Source organism: Diorhabda carinulata, chromosome 12 (assembly GCF_026250575.1).
Source record: "Diorhabda carinulata isolate Delta chromosome 12, icDioCari1.1, whole genome shotgun sequence".
NCBI classification, from domain to species: domain Eukaryota; kingdom Metazoa; phylum Arthropoda; class Insecta; order Coleoptera; family Chrysomelidae; genus Diorhabda; species Diorhabda carinulata.
The window spans coordinates 6,173,902-6,188,587 of record NC_079471.1 but is presented as its reverse complement, the minus strand read 5'-3'; the positions used below and the strand labels follow the sequence as shown (position 1 = coordinate 6,188,587).

The 14,686-nt window shown below is 29.1% G+C and overlaps 2 protein-coding genes across 2 annotated transcripts; one reads left to right on the top strand and one right to left on the bottom strand.

Annotated features, from left to right (window-relative positions):
- Positions 1–44: 44 nt before the first annotated feature.
- On the bottom strand, positions 45–9,751 carry LOC130899919 (mRNA-capping enzyme). Its single transcript, XM_057810105.1, has 9 exons — positions 8,902–9,751; positions 8,114–8,418; positions 6,346–6,513; positions 5,435–5,671; positions 4,524–4,686; positions 2,874–3,185; positions 2,632–2,732; positions 2,346–2,536; positions 45–581 (listed from the first exon to the last, which is right to left on the bottom strand). The coding sequence occupies exons 1-9, from the start codon at positions 9,088–9,090 to the stop codon at positions 460–462; spliced, it is 1,788 nt and encodes a 595-aa protein (XP_057666088.1). The 5' UTR covers positions 9,091–9,751; the 3' UTR covers positions 45–459.
- LOC130899927 (mRNA-capping enzyme-like) lies at positions 9,749–13,826 on the top strand. Its single transcript, XM_057810119.1, has 3 exons — positions 9,749–11,224; positions 11,685–11,989; positions 13,628–13,826. Exons 1-3 carry the CDS (start codon positions 11,051–11,053, stop codon positions 13,734–13,736), a joined length of 588 nt encoding a protein of 195 aa, XP_057666102.1. The 5' UTR covers positions 9,749–11,050; the 3' UTR covers positions 13,737–13,826.
- Positions 13,827–14,686: the final 860 nt, after the last annotated feature.

Sequence of the window (14,686 nt, the reverse complement as noted above, 5' to 3'; positions counted from 1 at the left end):
GTATATTATAACAATGTTGTAAATTATTGAATAGACACAGTGTATATAATTCAATATTACATTTAATAAAGTCACCTTTTTACAAAAATTGTTCATTAAAAAGAAAAAAAAATAATGAAATAAATTGTATAAACATATTAAACTTTTCATTACCTTAATGGAAAAAATAATGGTTTTAAACGAATTCATCAAATGCTTTAAAAAAAATTCATAAATAAATAGTTTTATATAAATACATAATAGAAATTTCACTATAGTTAATAATCTTAATTCTTCAAAATGTTCTTGATTTTATGTCTCTTGTGTTTTAAAATTAGTTTTTTTTAATAATTTTTGAAAGATTGATAAAAAATTATTAAAAAAAAACTAATTTTGAAACAAGAAGAGATCTAGAATCAAGAAATTTTGAAGCATTAATATATCAAAAGATCTAAAAAATAAGAAATGAAAGAAAGTTTATCATCTTTTGACCATTTTTCTTGGAGGAGGCATCATTTCACTATCATCTTTAAAACCAAACTTTTGAATAAATTCCAGTAGGTTTTCCTTTGTAACTGGATTTATTATACTGTCACAAACAGCTGAAACAAAGTTAAATGAGAATACCAAATTTAATTTGAAAAATGCGCGAAAGCTATAAGATGGACTGAAATGTTGGAATTGCTCGAATCACTTGTTATACTAGAACCTACTTAACATCTTTGGACACCAAAAGTAAATTTTTTATCAAAATATTTTCGGTACTGCGACCCAAAGGATATATTGTGACCCCCTTTCTTGATGCGATACTGAGGAAACTAGTGTTTACATCCCACTCCTTTTAAAAAGTCTAGAATGTGGGATGGGTTTAATTGCCAAAGATTTTCGTCTTCTATTTCAAGTGCTTCTAGGTGTGTTGCTTTGTAGTTCGGTAGTATTTCACACTTTGAGAGAATGCAGATAGAGGTTTCGTCCTCTGTGCAACAAAATCTTCACGCCACGTCTTCAGATGTTTGTTGAGACGACAGTGTCCTGATAGGACTCCTGTTAGTATTCGTAGATTGTTCTTACTTAGGTTAATACATTCAGCAGATCTTCTCTGGTTATAGTTTTCCAGAAATACTTTGCCTGTCTCAGCCCCTGTAATTGATTTTGTTCCTAACTACCTTCTTTTCCAATGCTCTGTAGCTGATATCCCAGAAGGCTTCAGGTCCCTGTGAAGAGCTTGGCTGCTCCCGCTTTAGCGAGCTTATAAGCTATTTTATTTCCCTTTGCTCCAGTGTATTCCGGAATCCATTGTAGAGTAACTTTCTTTTTCTTGCCTAGCTCATTTAATTTTTCTAGGCAGTTCCAAACGAGTTTGGATTTTATGATATTGGAGCTTAGAGCTTGACTATCGGATAGGATAATGATCTGCTTGCAAAAAGATTTGGTGCACTGCCCAGGCTTTCAGAGTGTTTGGTTCTTCCTACTCCAGTTCTGTCTGCTGTTTTAGATCCGTCCTTATACCATTTAATGACATTGCTGTTCATTTCTTGTATGGTATTTTGAGCCCACTTGCTTTTATAGTTTATTATTGAGGTAAAGTTTTTCTCAAAGCTAAACTTTTTCGATGCAAGGTCTTGGGGCATGTCTCAGTGTTGGTCAGTATTTAAGAACGAGTTTTCTTTGTGATTCCGTCTCTGAACATTCTAAGTAAGGTTTAGAATCACTTCTAGTGCAGCTGTAGAGCAAGATTTCATGGCCTCGGTTGCACTTAAGCAAGCCAGTCTTTGTACCTATGAGAGATTTTTCCTTGTAGTATTCAGACTAGCTCTAGTACCCCAAACCACTGCTCCATATGTGATAATTGGTGTTACAACTACCATGTACATCCACAGTAGGAAAACTTAGCTATAAAATGTTTGGTATATAATTATAGTTTTATATAAGTTCTTCATAATTATTGCTTGATTTAATTAGATATTTATCATTTGAAATCAAACATCATTTATTAATATTTGATTATCCCTTAATTTTCTTGTTTTATTAAATCATTGTCACAGTTTTAATTTCAATTATTAATATTGAATGCTGGTTCACGTGAGGTATTAAATTTTTCAACCCCGCACAATTCACTGTTTTCAACTGCTAAATTCACTTCATTTCCACTTGCCACGTTGCCATGGTCAGTCTTCAAATAATAATTTGCTGTTTACAGATGGACACTTTTTCAGCTTTCCTCCATTTAAGACGGTTTTCCCTACCTCTCAATATACTCAATATTTCATTGAAAACTGAACTGTCATTTCATGAAAAATCTTTGTTTAATGTCTATATTATAATCTATAGAACTATCCGAATTAAAATTTACTTTAATAACTTACCTATAGCAGTTTCCCAACTATTAGCAAAGGATTTATCTGTTCTTTCTCGCATGAACTTCCATTCTTTATTTTCAAACTTGCATTCTATAATTTTATCATCTAAATCCTTTAGTTTATTTGTATATTTCATTTCAGCAAATACGTCTTTCCTATTGGATACAAATAAAAGGCATTTCTTTGTGCTCACAATTCTGAAAGTTTTTAATATACTTTATATAAAAGAAAAGACTATTTCACAATAGAAATAAAATTTTCGTATCAACTTTATGAAACAATCTATTCTTACCCTGTTCCTTCTACCCGATGAATTTTCATACGAAAATCAACCGAATTCAGTGTGAGTGGTTTCCATTTAAGAACAGTATCGCATCTTCCAGCAGTATAAGGCTAAAAAAACATCACAATTGATTATGTTCACCAGAACTAAGGTTAAAAAAATTAGAGAGTTCCTGAATAATAAATTTATTAATTATATCAAGCACTTGATATTAATAATATTGTTGATTTGAAAAATTTGTATATACTGACCTCCTTTGATGGCTGAAAAATAAGTCCGTCTGGTTCGTGTGACAAAGTTTTGGCAAATTTTTCTCCTAATAAACTAGCTGCTTGAGTGATTGGCCAAAAATCTTTTTTCCTCACACTGAATGGCTCACTAGATCTATTAATAAATCCCTTTTCCATTGCAAATTGTCTGGGTTTGAATATTTCATTTTCCAAGCATTTAATTCTATCTGGATAAAAAAATTGGTCTCCTATCTGACAAGATTGGAATTGGACTATGTCATATACTAAGTACCTAGGAATATTCTGCCCATTCACTTTATCTATCACCATTTCCTAAAAGACATTTCATGATTTTGATGGCTAGAGCTTATGCAAAAAAAAGGATTTAAAGGAAAAAGCCGGTTGTATTTGGATTAAATGAGAAAAACATTTTAAGAAATTAGATATTTTAACAATTTTACAAACTTTGGAAGCATTTATGATGACATTTACTTTTTAAAATTAAATCTTCACATTTCAGGCTAGCTTTTGTGTATATAAATTAAAAATATTAAGTTTGGCACTTGAACGAATGTTGTATATTCGAGGTAGGTAGCAGGGGTTTCTAAAGAGCACATGAAAATATACTGAAGTATTAATAACAATTTAATGAAGAATGTTTTAGAAAATATTATGAAAATCAAACCCAAAGTATTTGCCAATTAGAATATGATAATTTGGAATGGTTAAATGCAAGTATATACTGACTAAAGTTATCAATATGACCATAAAGACCACGCAAAAATTTTGTTCTGAAGATAAGATAGTAGTACACAAGTACACTCTTTATAGTACTACTTCACAAAGCAATCTAGTAAATAGATCAGATAATATTTAATAAATCGACTCAGATTTGTGTATATTCAGATGCCATACAAGAAAGAATACAAAGTGGTTAGGCTAGAGCTTATTTGGCGAACCTTAAGCTACTAAAAAAACTAATAACAAAAAGGATGAAGTTAAAAATCTACAGGACTCTGATAAGACCAATCGTAACTTGCGGTATTGAATGTTGAACAAGATTAAGAATATTTGAAAGAAAAATTATTGGAAGAATATATGGAGGAATTAGAATGAACGAAGCAAACTGGAGAATCTGAAATAATCAATGAAATATTAAGCAATATAAACATCTTCCGATCCATTAAAGCCCAGTGGCTGAGATGGTTTGGCCACAATCAAAGAATGGAGGGCAAGTGGATACCTAAGAGACTCATGAATGCTAAAATATACAGCAGTAGCAAACCCCATATTAGATCAACTTTATGAAAAGTTACAAACTATTAATATGAAAGGGTGAGGATGGAGAATGTTGATGAAGAACAGACCAGTTTTGAGGCGAATTGTCGAGGAGACCAAGGTTCATATTGAACTGTAGTCCCAATTGGTAAGGTAAGGTACATGCAAGTAAATATTATTAAAATCCCAAAAAAATTCATGGAAGACACTGTTTACACTACCGCCACACCAATTTTAATAAAGTTTCGTCTTCAGATATTGAGGTAACTTGATTATGGAAACCCGCGCGGGTCAGACAGTGTAATTGTGAGTTTTGTTGTGATGGTAGCATAAATAGAATATTAATATCATAGTTCCTTAAATTCCAACTTAATTGATGACAGTCTAACTTACCCCATCCAATAAAGTATCTTTGAGATGAACTCTTACATCTTTTTTATTCACAAATCTCAAACCATTCACCTTAAATACATTATTATCTCTGTCAAAAAAGTAAATTTCTTCCTCTCCATCTATAAGCATCATATATCTCATACCATCGGCTTTCCAGGATACCCTACAAAAAATATAGCATGTTAAATGTTCAGACAATCTAGTTTATTACTATTTAATGATTATAATAAGTAAACATACATTTAACCCTTTAAACAAAACATCCATCAGTCAGATTTAACTTGAGACAGATTAACAGACTCTGCACACATTATGATATGGTAGAAGACCAACAACACATCATACTATACTGCACAATACACCAGACGAAATGCTAGAAAAAACACTGAAAACACGATTAAAACAAATACAAACAACATACCAACCCACAGACAATGAAGATATTTTAAGATGGATAAGCCAATGGGGAGACAAAATGATATTGAAGATCTAGGAAGAACTAGAGTACAGATGAAAGAGTATAAAACTGTTTATGTATCCATGATTTAACTGTGTTTCATCAATCTCCTTTTCTTTCTTTCTTTCAGTGGTTTTCAATGCTTTGGGATTTGGATAGACCCTAAGCAGTTTTCTTGTATTTGACTGATAGTAATTGCTCATGTTAACTCTTAGTTGTAATTACTTCTTTGTGATATTTGTCCAAAAAAATGTTTTGTCTGAAGGGTTAAAATATTTCGGAAACCTATTATACTGAATCAAAATAGCTGAAGTAGGTTAATTTTTGATTTCAAGGACATAATTTTTGAAAATACTAACACTTATTGATGCTTCTTACTTCAATATTTCATTCAAATAAACAATTTTATCAAAAATGTAGATGAGATTATATCTGGTTCAAATATATTTATTACCTGTATGGGTTTTTTTGAAGCAATTTTATATTAACTACGTTCATAGAAACTGGCTGGCTCCCAGGAAAACTTTTTGATGTCCATTTACACATGGTCTGTACTTTCTTTTTTAAAGAAGATCTTTTTTTTTGGTCTTGGACATATTCTACGCCTGGTACACCTTCCATAAATTTTGGATTGTTACTTTTACCAGGTCGGTTCTCAGGTTGGTTATTTGTGGGAGGATCACTAAATTGCCTAATACAACAAATATCAAATTATAGATAAATCTAATTGGTCAAAAGTTACAATAAAACCAAAATATTCGTTCTTGTAAAGTTGTTTTTTTTTATTTTCAAAAGATACATTTGTCCAGATCTGAATAATAATGAGCTACATTTTATGGGTATTTGTTCCTTCCTATTTATGATTCTGATAATAACGCTTATACTTTATAGTGATAATTTCAAATATTGCGTAAAATTATTATTAATGAATGCTTGATAGTAGTGAGATGCATCATAATAAATAAAAATTCAAATGAGCTGCCAACACTATAGCCAATTAAAATGTATGGTCAAGTTCACAAATCACCCCATACATTAATAAAGGGGATGACATTTTTTAGAAGCCTCTTGATATCCTCCCTGAGGGGATGCATCTTTCGATAAAGAATCAAAAGATGTATCTCTACACTGTCGATACAAAAATCTTGAAATCAATCTGTTTATAAATTTTCAAAGAAAATATATGTTTAATGATTGCGACATATGAATCACAGTTTTTGTTGTTCTCCTGAAAAGTTTTCATTTTTTACTTACACCGTGTTAGAACTTAAAAGACGATTTGATAAAAGTATGTAAAGTTCCTTAGTGAACTATGTATAAATACCTATAACTTAATATAAAATTATAATACTTTTATATACGAACTTCAAGGATGTTGATGCTATCTCTCCATTATGATCCTCAGAGTCACTATCCTTTGTATCATCTTCTATACACCAATCAGGAAGTGCAACTGTATTAGGTGCATCATCAATATCATCGAATCTTCTATAAAGTTCTTTTATATAGTAGTGCTTGTAGATCCCTTCAGGTCTAAAGCAAAATATTTATAATAATATATATTAGAATTGAGTTATTCACTTCTATATTGTTTTATAATTCATGACATTGTGTTACAAATAGAAGAAATAAATTGTTATGTACATATTTAAAAAGGAAGAGTGGTAGACGTATGGGGATGGAAAATACTCGGGAGGATACTAGGGGATAAAAAGATAAGAACAAATAACAAAATACGGAATTCAGAACTACACAAAATAATAAGATCCAAAAGAATAGAATGGATGAGTTACATTCAGAGAATGCCAGATTTTAGATCAACAAAAAAATGATGGACATAGGTTAAAACAAGGAAAAAAATGAAGACCAAGGAAAAAATGGTATGCAGAGACCTAAGAGAGAGAGGAACTCAGAACTGGAAAACGAAAACAAAAAATAAGAAAGTGTTGAAGGGAATCACAGTTTATAAATGTTTTCCTAGTGGGATTATGGCAAAATTAAATTCCAAAGTGTACTAACTCTAATATATTTCTAAGCGTTTGAATACCAAGTATTCATCAGGGACTAAAATTATAATCAAAGTACAATTTAAAAATATTTATAGAAATATAATATTAATAAGAATTACTAACATTAGTTAATTAAGAATTGCAGGGTTTAAATTTTGTTGTTTCTTTTAAAAATAATTGAATTCATGGAATTCAAAAATCAATATTCAAATTGACGCTTGATTATTTTAAGCTTATTGATTTTGGTTTTAATTTTTATAGGTTAGATTATGCATGGCAGTAAATTTTGGTGTTGAATTTTTCTTATAGAATTTATTTTTCAAAATCAAAACAGATATGCATAGATTACACTAAGATAAATACTAAATTATCAATTTCATAATATGTGTACAAAATTCTTGTAATGTATAACAAGTGGGGGTTGCTTCTCACTCCCATAGATGTAGGAGGCAGTCTCTAAGTCAGGGTAGTAGTACAGATAAGAATATGTAACCAGTCTTATTTCAATTTTTAGTTAAATATACATCACTAAACTAAATACAGTCCTTATCAGTTTAACAAATTGGTCCTTTGAATACAAGCAACGATATGGAATTATTTCATCTACATACTTTGTAATGAAGTATAATTTGAAGGGTAAAGCAAGGAAAACCATTGGTGTTCCAAAGTTTACAATTTATAATTACTTATATTGATTTTTTAAATAATTTTTAAAAGAAACATCAAAATTGGAATCCCTCAATTCTCAATTAATTAATGTAAGTAATTTTTTTAATGTTATACTTTCAACAATATATTTTTAAATTGTACTTTGACCATAATTTCAGTCCCTGATGATGAATACATAGGTATTCGAAAGCTTCCAAATATAAACACTTTGGTGTTTAATTTTGCCAAAATCCACTAAAAAATGCTTTATATATATATATATATATATATATATATATATATATATATATATATATATATATATATATATATATTTACTTTATAACTTTTCACTTCTTAGACCTTTTCATGCTTTTGGTGATGAATCATCTTGATTTTAGGTATTAAGTAATTATAGTAAATTAAAGCAGTTTATCAAGACTTAGGACAAATAACCTAGATGTGATGTAGCTTACCTTGCCTCTGCAAATAAATCCAAAGCTTTTTCAAGACTATAGTCCAACATTTGAACTAAATATGATACTATAAGAAAGCCAGTCCTATTAAATCCATGAGTACAATGTACAGCAATGCTTTGCAGAGGATGCTGTGAAATATAATTATGTACAATTTTTATAAATGTATCTGCTTGTGTCTTTGAAGGAGCTGCCCCATGTCCTCTACAACGTAGTTTTAAATATTCACAATCATGCTCTTCTATTTCTGACTTATCATAAAATCTTGAAGTATTAGTCAGATCAATCCACAAACCCAATTTTATCTAAAAAATGAGTAACAATAAGTACAATTGAAGAATACTTGCTTTTTTATTGACTTTAAATAGGTTCTGTGAAAAATTTTCAATTCCTTGTTCTTACTACTTAGTATTATAATGTATTTGAAATAATTTTCAATAACAAAAATGTATAAGATGAGATTTTATATATATAATTAGAACCCATTAGAACATATGAAAGGAAAATAGAAGATATTTCCAAATTGTAAAGAACAAGAAACCCTTCTGTAACCCTTAGTGACGCGAAGACTAGATATATAAAAATATAAAACAAATTAATACATTCCACATATTTTCATAACTTTCCAACTTTTAATGTGTTAAACTAAAGGACACAGTTATATAGATTAAGTGTTGAAGCAAGTATGATTTCAAAATTAATTCAGGAATTGAGACAGATTTATAATTATTTACAACACTTTCACCACCACTATTTGTAATTTAAAAAAGTTATTGGAGATGAAATACCTTGTTACGTTTCGCAGTCTTAAACAACATCTTGGGAGGGAATCTATGTTCTAGAGGCACTTGATCATCAAAATCTGAACTAAGGGGTGTTTTAAAAGCCATAAATTTGCCTATTATCAAATGTTCTGATTTTCTTGGACATCTCAACCATCTTGGTGGCACAGGTCCTGGATTTTTGCTTTTACTCATTTTAATCAGTAGTTTTTGAATCAGATATTTAATATCTATACACTGTATAGGTAATTTAAAGAATTTAATACTTATTCTTAATTGATCTTAATCTAAACTTTTTGAACAGATCATATATCAAGTTTAAAGATTTTTAGGTATCCTACATGTCAAATATTGAAATTATCAGCAGACACTGACAAAATAGAAAAAGGAAAAGTATAGAGATTAATAAATCACTGATAACCATAGCCACAGAACATAACCTTTCATCTGTTTCTTATTTTGGGTGCCTATAGCAAAGTTGAAATATTCTTTAAACAGTAGTTCGTTGTATTCAAAACAAAAATGCACTTGTCAATACTAAAGTAAAATAAAAATAAATTCGCAAATCTTAACCACGATTAATCACTTGGCACTAATCAAAAAACAAATAAATATAACCTGAAACTTTTTAATCATTCGTCAAATAACGGAACTGAGCTATTTCCATAAAACAAAAGTTGGTGCTGTATAAGCAAAGGAGGAGGTAAATATCTCAATTTATCTGTTTGAATAAAATTAAATAGAAGGTAGAATTGAATGAGCTACACTCAAATGAGTTCAAACTATCTGAGATTTCATGCAAAAGGAACGCAACTTAAAATTTATAAATTTGTGACAGCAGACTGTTTGGGACAGTACTTGATCATGCATGCTATGAAGATAGCGTTCCAACAGTATCAAGTTGAAATAATGAACAAAAAGTTTTACGTTCCAGCAACAAATTGAATATGTTCAGTAGTAGTTGGAGTGATTGATCTATGATTGGAGTCGAAGAAAAATTATTTAGAATAAATGTTGGAGCATATGAATCCACGCATTTAAACGTGTATCGTGTATCTTATTTGGTTGTAATTTTTTTTAAGGTGGAGATAGAGTATTTAGTCAGTATTGGAGATGAAAGTGAATAGTCGGTGAAACTATATAAAAACAAAAATGATCATTTTTCTATAGCCGAACGCAGTAAATATTTAGAGATGGATGTCAAATTATTACCGAATGTTCCTATTGATCAAAAGCTTTGGCGCAAATTTTCATTTATTGAATTAATTTTTTTTTTTCGATATATGATAGTTTTTTTGTAAATATCTGCAATGTTTTTTTTTGGTTGGTTATTTCGAGCTGAAATTGATATAAATTAAAATAAATGCATCTAAATGTTCTTGATTTTAGGTCTTCTCTGTTTCAAAATTAGTTTTTTTTGATAGTTTTTAAAAGAAAGATAAATTTTTACGTTCCGACTTTTCTTTAAGTCTTTATCAAAATATGATATTGACAATGACAATTTGCTTATTTATATTGATCTATAGATCACCTTCATCATGAATATCAAAATAAGGATAAAATCAACTTAGAACTTTGTACCAATAAGAAAAAATAATTTTTCCTTGGTTCACACATCTCAAATATATTAAACTTATTAGAATTCACAAAATAGGGCTATAAATTTTACTTAAATTATCTAGATATTTCTTATCATTTATAACTTTTTCTTAATATATTGAAGAAATTAAAATAAATATGTATTATCATCAGCTGCAGGTCCGTCAAAGCTATATACATAATATAATTAGAAAACGGCTGAAGTGCAAAAGCTACGAGGTTTTTTTGTAAAAATATTTTTAAAAATCCAAAATGCAAGGAGTATATAATTATTTACCCAACTAAAAACGGATCCATGAGACCATGTGGTCGCCAGAAATTTATATTTTTTCGGAATCGTACCATCAGAAAGTAGACATTAGGTATATATTATTCCTACGATACTCAAATCGTTTACGATAAATAAAAACCCGAACCAGTTAGAAATCAAGCATGCGCGTATTAAACCGAATAAGTCGTGAAACATCTAAATATGGGTGATCTGCATAAGCGTTTATATATAACATATTGAAACTGACCTATTACTTTGTGAGAAATATATACCTTCATTTTTATAATGGGAAGAAGGAATAGCATTCCAAAAGGATGGCTACACTGTCCCCAAAATGGTAAACGCCTCATTGCAGACATTTTTATGCCTTTGAAAACACCTTTATCTCGTAGATACAACGTTTCTCCTAAAGATGAGTACCCCATACAAGAAATTTTCAAAAGAGCCAAATATAATAAGGTAATAATCAAATTTAAAACATATGTTCATAAATAATATTTTCACAAAATGAACCAAAATTTACTAGAGCCGATTGAAAATTGAATTGTTTAGATTATTGTTTCTGTACCTACAATAAGAAATGATAATTATGAAATAATTTGGGGTTCTATAATATATAATTAAATATTATGTTTTCACATGCCACATTATAATAATTTAAATTAAAATATCATTTTTTATATTGGGTACAACATAAAACAATGTTTATAATTATAATTACTTATGTTACTTATTATTCTCATCATATTAAATGAATTAAAAAATACTGGGAAGTAAAATTTAATTAAAAAATTCGATTTGTTTTGGTTAGGTTAGGTTAGGTTAGGTTTCCAAACAGGAAAATATTTGAGCTTCAGAGTATTGACAATCTAATGTTATAGTTATTGAATTATTAATTTTCTACACTTTTTGTATAAAGGTTCACATTGGTCTCTGGATAGATTTAACAAACACAGATAGATATTACAACAAAGAAGATATTGAACATATGGATTGTCAGTATGTGAAATTAAGTTGCCCTGGACATGGTGAATGTCCTTCTAAAAACATTACAAATGAATTTATCTCTATATGTCATCAATTTCATAATAAGAGACCTGATGACTGTATAGCAGTACATTGTACACATGGTTATAACCGAACAGGATTTTTAATAGCTTCATATTTAGTAGTGAAACTTAACTATGATGTTAAGTTTGCTGTGAAAGAATTTGCATATTCAAGGTTAGTATATTTTATATTAGATATATTATTCAACATTTTTTACTATATGAAATACAAATAATATTTATATAAAAGTGATTCAACAAAAAGGAAATGGACTAAGCAAGAAATTTATCAAGAAGAATCCAGCCTATACCTTTTGTTATTCAGTTTATAGGAATTATTTGGATGTGGATTCAAAAAATAAAAGACAATAACAAATAAATGAATAAAATCACAAGAAATTAACTAAGTTGGAATTTCTGAAAGAGTTGATGTTATCCATACTGAACACACTGTTTACACTACCACTACACCAACACTCACAATTACACTGACGCAGGTTTCGATAACCAAGTTATCATCTTCAGAGATTGAAGGTGAACTGAAACTGAAACCTATTAACTTGACCTACCTTTTTTATAACAATATTTCCTACCAATGAACTTCCTCCCGTCTCAAATAATTCCAGCAAGAAAACCTCCTTGGTGGGAAATTTAACAATCATTTTTTAACTATTAAATTATAGAATTGGATGTAAGGAATATGCCCATTGTCCCTATTTTAACTGTTTAAACAGTAACAAAGGGACTTCTCTTACAGACTCTATAGTTTAGTAGTTAAAGAATAAATGTGAAGTTTCTCGCCAAAAAGGTTTTTCCTATGAAATTATTTTTCATGAAAGTTCATTGATAGGAAAATTTAGTAGAAAATAAGTAGGTCAAGTTGATAGATTTTAGTTTACCTTCCAAGTCAGATAGTGTAATTTTGAGTGTGGTGTAGCACTAGTGTACACAGTGTTTCAGTACAAGGAATTAAATTTCTTGTGTTTGTTTTAGAATAGATATAATAACGAATTAAGACATCACAAAGAACAAAGGAAATACCTACAAGTAAAAATTAATAATTATAAATAAAGTATAAAAATAGATATAAAGGTCTAAATAAGACGAGCAATAGCTTATCGGATTCAGAATCACCTGTAGAAAAATGGCCCCAAAATTTTTCCAAATTTTCTTCAACTATTGCGAAGGATACTTAATAAGTAATCTATTAACAAAAAATTGCGATGTGATTATTTTATTTTGGGGTTTTAATATCAAAATGAACGATTAACATCAGCGCTCAAACGTAAACTGTATGAATTTTTTTTGACGTTATAAAAAGTACTTATATCACAATTTTTGGTCAACTATTTTCTAATTAGGTAAACTTTGTAATAGTTGAATAATTTTTTGGGTCTTCAGTTCAGATTCCATAGGCAGGTGTTGCTTAAAATTATACATTATACGAAATCAAATTAAATAATACAAAATAAACCTAAGAAACCAATTGGTAATATTTGACTATGAAAACAATAAAAAAAGTTAATCAGTTTTTAAAAAATCTAGATCTTGCCTTCTAAAAAGTTATGTATGCTATGAGTAGCAATCCGTTAACTGCTCATCATTAAGAAGAGTTGATTGAATGATTTGATGTAAAATGAAAAATAGAAATTAAGATGAGCTGTATCAAATCATATGTAAACAAAAAACACTAGCAAAACACTAAACTAAGTATTTAAAATGTTTTGTTGATTTCAATCATATAAAATATATTATTCCTAATGTTTTGGAATAATAACATTTATGACACATTCAGGGGATGTATTTATTTCAGGCCGCCTGGAATATATCGAGAAAACTATATATTAGAACTGTTTAGACGATATGGTAAAGTTTCTAAAGCACTACCGCCTCCACCTTTACCACACTGGTGTGACCGATAAAGTGTAACTGATTTCATTGTACATGTACAATTGGGAGTCCAGCTAATAATGTTTGGAATTGATCAAAGAAATAAAAATATGCGTAATTCATTTAAATTATTGTATCACCTGTGTAAAGTATGTCCTACCATTTCATCAATATGTGAATCAAAACATTTTTGTATACTTTACAAATCTATTTGAAAATAATTAAAAGTCAAAGTTGTTTCTAATGAAAAGTTCTATTCAAACAGGAGTCGGAACATTAAGTACAGAAAACGTAATGAAAAACTGTTATGTGGGTGGATAAACCACAACATGTCAAGCAAGAAGACATTCAATAATGACTATACCAATAAATCGGCCCTTATAATGTTTGTGTTAATCCCTGGTATCGTAAAAAGCCTTAGTTCAAAGAAAAGAATTATTTTTCATCAACTGTAAGATGTCCGGGATACATAAAGAGAACGGCCAAAAGAGGACTAGTAAAAAGGATAAGGAAGACCGTTATATAATGAAAATACTGGTAGAGAAAAAAGTAGCTGGAAGCTAGCCACTTCCAGATTTTGCAAAAATTAAAACAAGATTTTTCAATAGCTAAAGTTGGGATTGACAAAACAGATTACATAGAGAAAAATTTTCCATATAGACAAAAAAACATATATAAACAGAGAAATACTAATAATTCAAATATGAAATTATTTTTTTCGGCGTAGCAATTTGAAATTGTTTTCTTAGTGTAATCTGTTACGTAAAATGACATCACAATTCAGAAACCTATTTACCTAATGTTTCTTTATATGATATTCGTAGGGTATTACTTAATTCTTCAACACATCAAAATAAAAATAGATTAACTTATCATTTTTTGTATTTATTTTACTATGCAATACATATTTTATAGATAACATCTCTATTTATTGTCCTAAAGAAACATATACATATATATATATATATATATATATATATAT